The sequence below is a fragment of the Ursus arctos genome, unplaced genomic scaffold (assembly GCF_023065955.2).
Source record: "Ursus arctos isolate Adak ecotype North America unplaced genomic scaffold, UrsArc2.0 scaffold_13, whole genome shotgun sequence".
Classification (NCBI taxonomy): Eukaryota; Metazoa; Chordata; class Mammalia; order Carnivora; family Ursidae; genus Ursus; species Ursus arctos.
The window spans coordinates 3,829,677-3,842,560 of record NW_026622797.1 but is presented as its reverse complement, the minus strand read 5'-3'; the positions used below and the strand labels follow the sequence as shown (position 1 = coordinate 3,842,560).

At 44.7% G+C, this 12,884-nt stretch overlaps 1 protein-coding gene across 2 annotated transcripts in view; it reads right to left on the bottom strand.

Annotated features, from left to right (window-relative positions):
* Positions 1-12,884, bottom strand: part of PDE10A (phosphodiesterase 10A) — a 286,912-nt gene that overhangs the window by 33,714 nt on the left and 240,314 nt on the right. For both annotated transcript variants that reach the window (XM_026505185.4, XM_057310905.1), the window contains 2 exons: positions 11,793-11,943; positions 7,726-7,881 (listed from right to left, as the gene is read on the bottom strand). In XM_026505185.4, coding sequence (XP_026360970.2) covers positions 7,726-7,881; positions 11,793-11,943 — 307 coding nt within the window. The remainder of the gene's footprint in view (positions 1-7,725; positions 7,882-11,792; positions 11,944-12,884) is intronic.

The following is a 12,884-nucleotide window of genomic DNA, read 5'->3' as shown; positions in this document are numbered from 1 at the left end:
AATCGCATGTCATACACATTCATATGCTTTATCCTATTACCAAGAAACCAGCAAGTTTTAGTGTATAAAAACATTCTATCATACTGTTGAGAAAATTTTTTAATCTCTCTAAAATGGGAACTTCTTGGCCTGGGTTCTAGAAATTCCCTCTGGGACCACAGAGTTATAAACTCACTGCATCTATCTATCTATAAAATATGTGTTGAGTGTGTCATCCATAAGCACATTATTTTATCAATTCTCGGAAGTGTCCATGATCTCTGGCAATGGAGACCCGTTTTAGAGGATCTCTATATTCTGTTGGCTACTTTGGATTTATTATTTCTTTTATTACTTTTCTTTCTTTAAAATTTTTATTTAAATTCTAGTTAGTTAACATAAAGTGCAATATTGGTTTCAGGTACTTTTCGATAGTAAAGGCAACTAGGTGGAGAAGTTCAGCAGAGGACCTTCATAAGGGGAAGTTGTAACCAGAACCCTTTTACCGCCTCCTGCAATACTCTGCAAGAGCAAAGGAACAGATGAATACTGAAACAGTATCCCTTCAAGAGGACCAAGTATGTATTTTTTAGCACTTTGCTCCTACCAAAGGAAAAGAAAATAAGGGAGATACAGCAACCAAACACAGCAGATAAATAGCTTAAAATCTTTTAAAAGCTCCAATTTCGCATTAGTTAACATCAAAATCTCATAGTATAATACTTTTATATACCAACTGGTGAGTTTATTATAGTTAATGTCCCAGGTTATAGTGGTCGAAGTTTATGTCAATTCAAGACAGTTCATCCCATTTTGTATCAATCAGGCATAAAATAACCTGCATTTTATATCAGGAAATGTTCCTAAAATCCAGAGATGGCTGATCTGCATACAGCCCCAGGCCTGGGACAGCACTCTTGGGCTCTGTTGCAGGTGCTCTGAGCAGCCGAGGTCTGGGAGCTACTGCAGAACACTGCGATGCTGGGATCAGCCCTGCGCTGGATGTGCTGGAAGCCCCCCACGACCCACTCCCTGGGTAGGTGATCTCTCGGGCCCTCCAGCTCTCAAACACGGTGAGCCTGCGGACCCTCAGCTGTCTACTGCACTGCTGGGGTGCTTCCGCCTCTGTCCTTCCCATAAGATGAAGAACATATGCCTTTGCTGACCTGGCAGATATTGTCTGTGCCATGTTTTACTTTGTGTAAGGGTGTTCGTAGGACAGTAGCTATTCTGCCCACCGCCCCCAAAAACGTGAGTTCATCTGTGAGGGGTTCACAGCTTAGTGGGAGAGAAGCGAATAAGCACACAATAAAACGGATGGAGCGGTCTCCGTGACAGAGTGAAGTGAAGGGCTCCAGAAGAGCACGGGCAGGGCCATGGATTCTGCAGGACAAGGAGGGGCCGCAAGAGACCACATGTGTTCAGTGGGAGCCACACAATTTCAGTATGGCTCAAGCACATCGTCTGCATGGAAAAACGGTGACACCGTGACAGAGTTCATCAAAGGCCTTGTGTCAGAACAGAAATGATCACTGGAAGGTAGGTAACAAGGAGGGTCATGAGACATGAGACCCGTTTTTAGACAATCACTCCAGCAACTATGTGGGATGTGGGGAGGTTAGAACCGAAGTGGAAGGACACACTGATCCATCCATCTTTCCTTAGCAAGCTTTTAAAATATTATTATTAACCATAAATAATTCTTTCCAAAACCCCATGCTGCTTAGCTCTATGAATGAGATTCTTGAGGAAGGCTTTGGAGCTCAGATTTCAATACCTGCCTGCCAGCTAGCCCAAGCTTCCCCAGGTGGGTGTAAGTCACCACCACAGGAAGCCACAGGCATGGGCTGAATCATTCAGGGGATCTGAGATGACAAAAGTCAGTTGCATTGAGCATTCACAACAGCAATGGCTTGGTATTTATTTAATACTTAATCGCCTTCTGCATCAAACCACAGGCTAGGACGCATGGTAGTACTGTAATTAAGAACTCAGGGCTTGGAGTCAAACAATTCTAGTTTTTAATCCTGTTCTATCACTTACTAGCTGTATGACAATGGACAAGTTACTTAACCTCTTTGATGCACATTACTCTTATTCGTAAAATGGAAATAAACTGATACCTATCTCATAGAATATCATAAAAATGAATGTGTTACTATGTGCAAAATTCTTTTTTTTTTTAAAGATTTTATTTATTTATTCAACAGAGATAGAGACAGCCAGTGAGAGAGGGTACACAAGCAGGGGGAGTGGGAGAGGAAGAAGCAGGCTCACAGCGGAGGAGCCTGATGTGGGGCTCAATCCCATAACTCTGGGATCACGCCCTGAGCCGAAGGCAGATGCCCAACCGCTGTGCCACCCAGGTGCCCCTATGTGCAAAATTCTTAAGTTTCTGATTTATTTATAGTATTAACTCATAAGTACTACAATATTTATAATGAGTACCTAACAAATGATGAAATGATTACTATGATGATGGTGGTGACGAAGAGGCCAAAATCTACCAGTATAACTTCTGCAGCTGGAGCTAAGAGACAGAAAGGAGAATCAAACAAACAAATACCACACATATGCCCAGAAAGAAATATGGTAGCCAAAGATCACCTCTATCCATTCAGAATACATCTGCAGAAAAGGACAGGTTTAACCTAAAAGAAGTAATGAAAATGTCACAGGATCCCAAAATGTTGGGTATAAAGACAATTCTCTTAACAGCTAAACATATTTCAAAAGCACCACTCAATTCAAGATTAATGGAATATTGAGAAAATTTTCTTAATAACAAAAAAGATTATTCCTAATTGGTCTTTTTTTAAATTTTGATGTGTTAGCACTTAACATGGGATATTCACAGAAGGTAAAATACAGAAAAAGGGTGGCTTCAATAGTTAAAGTAATCACTGACACCTCATTAGGAAAGAGAATAAGTAGATTTAATATTCCAACACTAATGGTTCTACCACAATTACTAAAATATGTGGGTAAGCTGTGGGTAAGCAAACAAAGCTTCCCTGCTTCCCTGGGTGTCACTGTCCACATAAATTGTCTCCTTACTTGAAGGCATTCCACTTTTTGTTTCAGTACCAAGCCACCCTTTGTCCTAAGGAGACTCACTGACTCACTCTCCCTTAAATAAAACTCGGCGGTTTTCAGTCTCCAACTTTGCACTCACTGTTTTGCGTCCCCGGAACTCTCTTGCATCTACATTCCACACCTTCACATGACCGCTGCCAGCCATGTCAGGAGACCCAGTGATGGGTGGGCAGGGACAGGGATGAGGTGCAGTCACTGTCCTCATTGGGCTTATAAGCTGAGCTCGCCAACAGAAAATTTCAATGCAATGTGAAAAAAACTAAGATACGTGTCTGTTTGCGGGCTCAGGGGCCAAGTAAAGGGGCACATGGCTGTGCTCCAGCTGTGTGGGGAAGTCATGGGATAATTCCACTGGAGGAGGTAACACCTAAGCTGAGCCTTGAAGATAAGTAGTTGGCCAAAAAGGCAGTGGGAGACGGAATGGGAGAATATATTTGCAAATGACACTACAGATAAAGGACTGGTATCCAAGATCTACAAAGAACTTCTCAAACTCAATACACGAGAAACAAATAAACAAATCAAAAAATGGGCAGAAGATATGAACAGACACTTTTCCAATGAAGACATACAAATGGCTAACAGACACATGAAAAAATGTTCAAAATCATTAGCCATCAAGGAAATTCAAATCAAAACCACACTGAGATACCACCTTACGCCAGTTAGAATGGCAAAAATAGACAAGGCAAGAAACAACAATTGTTGGAGAGGATGTGGAGAAAGGGGATCCCTCCTACATTGTTGGTGGGAATGCAAGTTGGTACAGCCACTCTGGAAAACAGTGTGGAGGTCCCTTAAAAAGTTAAAAATTGAGCTACCCTATGATCCAGCCATCGCACTACTGGGTATTTACCCCAAAGATACAGACGTAGTGAAGAGAAGGGCCATATGCACCCCAATGTTCATAGCAGCAATGTCCACAATAGCTAAATCGTGGAAGGAGCCGAGATGCCCTTCAACAGATGACTGGATTAAGAAGTTGTGGTCCATATATACAACGGAATATTACTCAGCTATCAGAAAGAACGAGTTCTCAACATTTGCTACAACATGGACAGCACTGGAGGAGATAATGCTAAGTGAAATAAGTCAAGCAGAGAAAGACAACTATCATATGATTTCTCTCATCTATGGAACATAAGAACTAGGATGATCGGTAGGGGAAGAAAGGGATAAAGAAAGGGGGGTAATCAGAAAGGGGAATGAAACATGAGAGACTATGGACTATGAGAAACAAACTGAGGACTTCAGAGGGGAGGGGGGTGGGGGAATGGGATAGACCGGTGATGGGTAGTAAGGAGGGCACGTATTGCATGGTGCACTGGGTGTTATACACAACTAATGAATCATCGAGCCTTACATCGGAAACCGGGGATGTACTGTATGGTGACTAACATAATATAATAAAAAATCATTAAAAAAAAAAAAAAAAAAAAGGCAGTGGGAGAATTACAAGTAGGAAGGATGCAGGCAATGACACAGAAGTAAGAAATAATCTGCAATGAAGAAGTACAGTAGACACAACAGTCCTAGAACACCCATAGGCCATTCACGAAAGACCTGAATATCAGTTTAGAAATGGAATTTATTCGGGCGCCTGGGTGGCTCAGTCGGTTAAGCAGCTGCCTTCGACTCAGGTCATGATCCCAGGGTCCTGGGATGGAGCCCCGCATCGGGCTCCCTGCTCAGTGGGGAGTCTGCTTCTCCCTCTGCCTGCTGCTCCCCCTGCTTGTGCTTTCCCTCTCTCTCTTGAATAAATAAAATCTTAAAAAAAAAAAAAAGAAATTGACACCACAGGACCCATAGATGACTTTTAAACAGGAGAATAACATGTTCAGACATGTGTTTGGAAGACGGACTTGAGAGAGGCAAGCTTGGAGAAACGGTGGTCAATGAGGGAAAAAAGGTAGCTAACAGATGATGAAGGCTGAATGCGGGCTGTCAAAGAAGCAAGGTCACTGAGGTATTCACGTGCTATAACCATATATTGCTGTCTCTTAGTTTAGTGACCGGAAGTTGGAATTTTTACTATTACTCTAGACTATCACCTTAAATTGGTCAAGTCTGGAGTTGTCATCATAATGGCAGGCCCTGGCACCCGGATGTGGGGTCGGGAGATGGAGGCCACTGCCAGGAGATGTACAGTAACAGGCACAATTTTGGTGACACCGAATGCTGAGTTCAGGTGTCTGGAAGCGGAAGTCCCCCTGTGCCCCAGGCTGAGACACAGGTGTGAGAGCCACAGCCGATGGTGACAGGAGGACTCCAGGGAGCAGCCTGGTGGAGCACTAAGACAAGGAGCATGATGGCAGGGATTGGGCTCTGCTGTTATTACACCCCCTGAACCTAAAGTGGGTGTTGGCAGCTGGGAGGAGCTCAAGAAATGTTTGCTATTAAAATGAAATTCAAGGGGCAGTTAGAAATGGATCTGAGAAGAAATATTCCGAGAAGTATCATGAGCATAAATGTCAAATCAGCAGAGAGTACAGAAATTTCCAGAAAAAGGAGGAAACCTTTCCTGAATGCTCCTGCCCACAGTGATGGGCCATCTGTTTATGATCCTGATACATTTCTCCCTGTTCCAACTCACACAGGAGGCTTTAGGTCAGCTCAGCATAGGGATTCGGTTTTTAAAATGGTGGGTTTTTCTCCTGGATATATGGCAATGCCCAGTGCTTCTTTCTGGCTTCTTGTTCTTGGGATCTTGAGGAAGACTGTAAGCACGCCGAGTAACTGATCTTCTCTAGAAATGGAGAACAGATGTGCCCTTCTATGGCCTCCTCACTGACTGAAACCCCATCTCCAATACTTGGAATCTAACAATTCTTTGACTACCTTCTTGCCAAGAGCTTGCCTGAGCTGAATTTGCTGCGCTGGGGGCTGCCTTCTATGTTCTGATCGTTCTAGGAACACTGCACTGTGTCACGTGGAGCCCCCACACTGCTGAGGGCTTGCTCAAAATGAGACAGACCATTCTGAACCCCCATTGTTGATGGCAGCAAATGGGGCAAGTCTCCCAGCACTGGGGGGTCCAGGCCTCTCCATCCCTACACGGTTGGAATCACTGCTATGTCACAGGGTTTAATTTTTTATTCTACCCACCAGCAGTGTACTTTGTGCACTCACTATTTCAAAATGAATCCGATTATATTTAAAATAGGTTTTCCAAAGAAACCTTATAAAGGCTATTACAATTATTGGCAGATTACATTACTAAACTATCGTCATAGTCAAATGTATGAATTAGGACATGGGATGCTAACGCAGTGAATCTGAATTATCTCTAAATGAAGGCATCCTGATGTCATTTCTGGCGTTTACCCTTCTTCCTATACAAATAGCCTCGTACCGTGAGTAAGATCAGAGTACATACAAAAACTGTCATGACGTTCTATGTCTGTCATTTACAGAAAGTGCATTTCTGTGCACACGCACAGGTACGTACATACCCACACACAACTTCTATCCTGCTTAAATTACTCGGTGTGTTTGTATCTACCTACCCATACATACATATATCATTTTAAAAATAAAGAAAGGATTGGTGCCATGAGAACATCAGGAGTGTGATTTCCTACTGCTTTCAGGGACCAGCTGCAAACAAGTGGAGTAATCCGCTACCCGCCGGATATGGCTTGCAAGTGCCTGAAGGAGCCCCTCTCTGAAAGCCCTCCAAGTTACCAGCAGGTAGTCGAATGACACATCAGTGAGGTCATCACTTACCTTCGCGGTCCTGAGGAAAAAGGAGCCATTCGGGTACATTCTGCCGGGTTTGGAAAAGGCCTGGGCATGTAAAACTACCTACCGACCCCTGGGACGACGAGCACGGCCTGTTAGGAGCAGCTGAAGGGAGAGAACCGAAGCCCAGGTGCTCGGGGGGAGGCCCGGGCCGCACAAGGGCCGGAGACTGCAGCAGGCAGCAAAGAGCCCCCGCTCTGCAGCTCACCCCGCCAGTCCGGCCGGAGTTGCCGCTGGGCTTTACCGCGCAGCCCTGCGGAGCCCACGTCCTTCCTTAGACGCAGCACCGGAAGACCGAATGGGATTTCTCTTCCTACGCTGGCGCTGACAACGAGAGGAAAACCCAGAGTCCACTCCTCTGAAGTCGAAGCACATGAAGAAATTGTCTAGGAGGGGAATCAAACCATCATGAGGTAGTAGCTACCTTGTGAAAGTGAATTTGAGGACGAACGTTTAAAGTGAAGACAGAGCATATGTATCAGACGGTGAAGTGAGGTCTGCCCGTGTCTAGATCAAGCACCAAGAACATCTTAAAGGCAATAAAATACGAAATAGAACACACACAAGAAAACTAAAAGGACTTTAGTGCACTTAAAACCTTGATTTGCCTAACTCTCAAGATTTATTGTTCAATACGTTTGGGTTTAAGAAGATGGTAATCCATGTAAATATGCGAAAGACCTTGCAGATCACGTACTTACAAATCAAAGCAAAATATATATATATATTAAAATCTTCACCAAGGAGCCATCATCCAAAACCCCACGACTATCTAATGATGACCACACACAGTGTTCTACAACGGAAGGCGGCCGCTCTTGTCAGGAAGTCACACCGACATCTCTCGTTTACGTATAAACCCTTGGAACCTCTCCGGGGCGGGGGCGGGGGCCGTGGTGCGGGGCTCACCTGAAGGATGGACACGGTCTGAGAGAAGTGATGCTGCTCCATGGTCGAAGTGGAGTAGAGAGCTGCCAGAGGGTGATCGAATTTCTGCAGGTAGCTGTTACTGAAGCCCCGGTGGTCCAGGTCGTGACACAGACACGCGATTAGCAGTCCTTTGCGCTTCAAAAAAATAACACAGTGCACAGATGTTCAAAACAAAGAAATGGGTATGAAGAGAGTCACAGCTTATCACTCCTACCATAGGGATAGGCTCCTGCCATTGCAACAGCCCACATCCTTAGGAATTGTTGAAATTCCAGATAATCTACCTTCTTTTTTATCCTCTTTCTTTGTTTTTCTGTTTATGAACATGACAATCGAATTATTCTTGAGTTTTCTGGCTCAACTCTGGGGAAAAGTGTAGGTGGTATCAGATTAATGCAAATGTTCCCAAGAATTACAGATAAAACAAATCTGCACAAGGAGAGGACAGTTTCAGTCCTTCATTCAAAAATCATTCAACGTTAAATTTCCAATGCTATTGCTACTATAGATAAATAAAGACTACAACAGGTAAATCATAGAGCTGTGACAAAATGGCAAATTGTACAGAGAAAGAGAAAAAGCAGAGCAGGCGGCAGCAGGTGAAGTGTTCAAGCAAAGAGGGCCACAGAGAGTCCATGTGAGCAGACCGGAAGGTGAAGGAGAGAAGCCGAGGAGGCTGGGGCGGGGGGAGGGGAGAGGCAGCACTAGCCCCTGCAGGTGAGCCTGGCCCAACTGGCAGGGGATCAGAGGGTGGCGGGGGCTGTGGGTCGAGGACGGGTCACAATGGCAGAAATGGGAGCTGACGATCTTCGAGGCCTTATTTTCTGTGGGAACCGGGGAAGGACTACAACAGGGTTTTAGCAGAGCAGTGATACCTTCTAACTTACATTTTTAAACAAGATTAGCACGCACCCAATTGTACTGAGAACAGACTCCAGGAGGGAAGAGAGAGTGGTGAGGAGGCTTTTGCAGTAATTCAGGCAAAAGCTTAGACCAGAGGCAGCCCTGGAGGCTCAGAAGACTTGATTAAATCTGGCTGAGTTTTACAGGCAGGGTCAACAGGATTTTCTGACAGTCTGGGTATGAGCCAAAGGGAGACCAAGGAAGGGAGGGAAGGGAAGACAGGAGTCAAGCATGGCTACAAGGTGTTTTGCCTTGGAAAGTGTAGGACCGTCATCAACTGAGATGGGGACAGTTGTAGGTGAAAGAGGTTGAAGGAAAGGGGTCAAGAGTTCAGTTTTAGATTGAGGGGTTCAGGGGAGATCCTGAGGTAATGGTTGTCTATTTTAGCCTAACCTTCTTGGGGGGGGCAGGTCTCAGCTGAAGAAAGAGAGGTGTCTGTGTATATGGCATTTTGGGCCACAAGACTGAGCCCACTAAAGTTGTTGGTTGAGGTTGGAGGAGGCCAAAGGTCTGAGCCCTGAAGTATTCCAACTTTTAGAAGTCTGAGGGAAGAGGAACAGCAACCCCCCCCCCCCAATAACAACCCCCAAACCTGTGTGACCAGAAGAAACCAACAGTGTTGGGTGTCCTGGAGCCACGTGGAGACAGTGACTAAAAGAGCTGAAATGCAAGCACTGACCCTCAGTGGGCAAGGTGCAGGGCACTGGCGACCTGGCCCAGGGCATTTTTGGGAGGTGGGGGAGGAGACTGATCCAAGTTGGTTGCAGAGAAAAAGAGAGGAGAGGAATTGGAGCCAGCCAGTAGGGCAGCTCTTCCTTGGGTTTGTGGCAAGGGACGGCTGAGAAGTCAGGAGAGAGCTGAGTGGAGAGGCAGATCAAGGGGGTGTGTTATGATGGGGGGAACAACAGGACCCTCCATGCAGACAAGACAGTCCAGCAGAGAACATGTTGATGGAGGAGAGGGAGGGGAGACCTGCTAGGGCAGGTCCTCTGAGGGGTGGAGGCAGTGCACAAGGTCAGGTGAGAGGTCAGCTCTTGGGGGGAGCCTGGTGAATGTTCTGGTGAGTGTGTGAGGGCAGAGCCCACAGAGGGAGATGCTGACAGGCAGGACAGGCTCTGCAGAAACCTCACAAGTTTAACTGGATGCTGTGCCCTGAACCTTTCCGATCCTCACTGAGCAGAATCCGTTTCTCCTGCAAACCTAATGGGCAGGGAGGCCTCCCAGGCCACCAGCACCCGTTGGCTGCTGGTGTTTGCACGGGAACTGTCCTGCAGGCTTGGTGGACTGAGGATAACTGAATTAGCTACGTTCTGAGTATTCTTTTGGTTTGGGTTGTTCCCATATTTTCTGCTGTTGTATTAACCATGATGAATCTGGTAAGAAATTTCAAGGTTTTAAAATCTTGCACAATAGGTAAAAGCTATTATGTACATATCTTTCCAATCTTTTTTACCTATTTTATTTTTATTGACATGATGTTCAATTGTTTTATTAAAAGTATGCCAGAATCAAGCATGTGAAAATAATTTACGATGTGAAGAATTATCTTTGTTAATATACCCCTTTAGCAAGATCAAATCATAATTTTTTTTCAAAAAAATATTTTATTCATTTGAAAGAGAGAGAGAGACAGAGAGAGACAGAGAGAGCACGAGTGGGGGGGAGCGACAGAGAGAGAGGAAGAACCAGACTCCCTGCTGAGCAGGGAGTCTAACATGGGGCTGGAGCCCAGGACCCTGGGACCATGACCTGAGCCGAAAACAGATGCTTAACCGACTGAGCCACCCAGGTGCCCCTCAAATGATAATTTCTAATAGCTCTCTCAGAGATTCAATATCCTGTTTAAAAATTTTATTTTAAATTTTTACACATATTATTTTGGGATTATTTTTAGCCAAAAGGACCTGAGTTTTTGTGAAAACACCATGATATAATTCTAAAGATGACTTAGGAACTTAAATGAGAGTTAATTTGTAGCCACAAAATTTTCTCACTTATCTTAAAATTTTCCATTTTTGAATGTATATTTCAATGTAATTTGAAAGTATGATTTCCATAGCTGTCAAAGTCACACGCTATCCTATGGCAAATAAGACAATGAAACTGCTTTCTTAAAAGGAACTAAATGGAAAAAATGCTGAATGTCTCAAAAATATGGGATTCAATGGAATGGAAAATCAGAATAATTTATATGAAAAAAGAACACACTTCATCTTTTTTTGGTAATAAATAAGAAGTTGTTAGGCTAACTCAGCCCTACCAAGAGACTATTCATAAAAGAAGGAAAAATTTCGACTTTTTAAAATAGTACTTTTGTTTTTCCTACAATGCACCTTCCGAGTTTCCTGCCCAAACTGTGAATTTGGTCTGATGGGATGGAAGAGGCACAAGACTGGCCCTGAGGAGCGCTGGGTTCTAGTGCAAACACGCCCTTAAGAGAAGCACAGCTTCCTCATCTCGGTGATGAGGAAGCCCCTTCTCTGCACGGTCAACACGTCCTCTGAAGCAGTATACCAGATGTAGGGAGGAGAAGAGGGGGGATTCAGGTCGGCTTTTTGGGAGGCATCGCTGGGACCATGTGGGGGAGAAGACACGCTTGGCAGTGGGCATCACTGAGTGCTGGGCTGGACATGGTGGGCCCAAATCTCTGAGTGTGTTACCAGCTCTGGGTACGTCAAGGCGGAGAAGTCAGGGAAGCCTCAGAGCCCACTTGCTCATGGGACAAGAGATCAAATACACATATATGTCTTAACTGTACTTAATGATTCAATGCTGTGGTTTCTCAAATCAGCAGGATATGTCTACATTACCCAGGGCACAGAGCAAGGAGAAAAGTAGATTTTGTTTACCTAACAAAGACTTTCAGAAGGCAAAAGTTTTCACAGGGAAAAGACACTATTAAACTAGTGTTTCCTTGGGGGAATATTTTGGTGAAGTTGGGATTTCTGTATCGACGTTTCTTATACAGAATGATATGACAAATACACGGGCACAGCAACTTTAAACGTGTGCTTCTACTAAATGTCTGACCTGTCCTGGAATCACACGTCACGTATCTGCATCGGGAAGGTGCTGCAGACACAGAGCATTTCAATCCACTCAGCTTATTTGAAATGGACAAAAAAAAGTGTGTGCACACCCACCTCAAGGTCGGTGAAGAGCCCGTGGTTGTTCTGGAGAATGGCGTACATGCAGTGTGCCACAGTGACGGCGTGTTTCCAGTTGTGATAAGGAACCCGCCGATAGTTTTTCTTCACAGACATAATGAAACGACACAACTTTTCAAGATCAAAGCTGTGTGGAAAAGAACGTGTTATGACAGAAACTGGTAAAGGCTCCAAACGTTCTAGCTAGCGCTCTGGTCTAAACGCATACGTCTGTACCCACACATACGTGTGCAGAGACAGAGTCCTGCAGCGCTGGGCCCACTCACCACTTCCCTTCTATTCCTCTAGCCCGTGCAGAGAGGAAGGCTCTCGCGGAGCTTCAGATCTGAGGTGCTAACTGGCCTCCCAGGGGGCACACACCACAATCGGCGTGCGGTTGCCCGTCACTAACTCCATCACCGTCCGCACCTTTCAAGCATTCCCCACATCCCACCACGCTCAACAGACAACAACACTTCATCACCCTGTTCAAGGGTGTTTTGAGCTCAGGTTTTCCCAAAAGCACACTGAGATTCACGAGCTGCAGGTACGTATACCACAAGAATTTCCTGGATGAGTGACTATCCTTTCAAAATGGATCCGAAGTACTGTGACACACTCAAAATATGAAGTGGCAAATGGCCACACCACGATCCTGACACGTATGTGAAACAGCAGGACACGTCCGTACTACGCAACATTGGCACTGTGTTTTATTTTTATATTATCCTGTATTTCCACTCATTTAAGGCCCCCAGCAACTCTCTCAGGGAACTTAAGGCTGCTTAAAACAAAGGTACATCAGTATAAAATAGGGCTCTTTGAAATACCAAGGAGATGAGAGTTCATAGAACTTCTAAAGATAAAGAATCTTTTTTTCTCCCACTGAAAATTTTCAAATGTCCTTGAAATATAAGGTATGTCATTTTAAGAGTTCCAACTGGTCAAACTCGTGACTGGTATCTAGGAAATAAGTGGAGTTAATCATCCTGTGTACATCCTTTCGAAGGAGCAATTCATAAAAGTCGCCGATAGAAGTAAGAGAAGACACAGAACTCAACAGCAAAGAATGACAATTTAGTTCCAGAG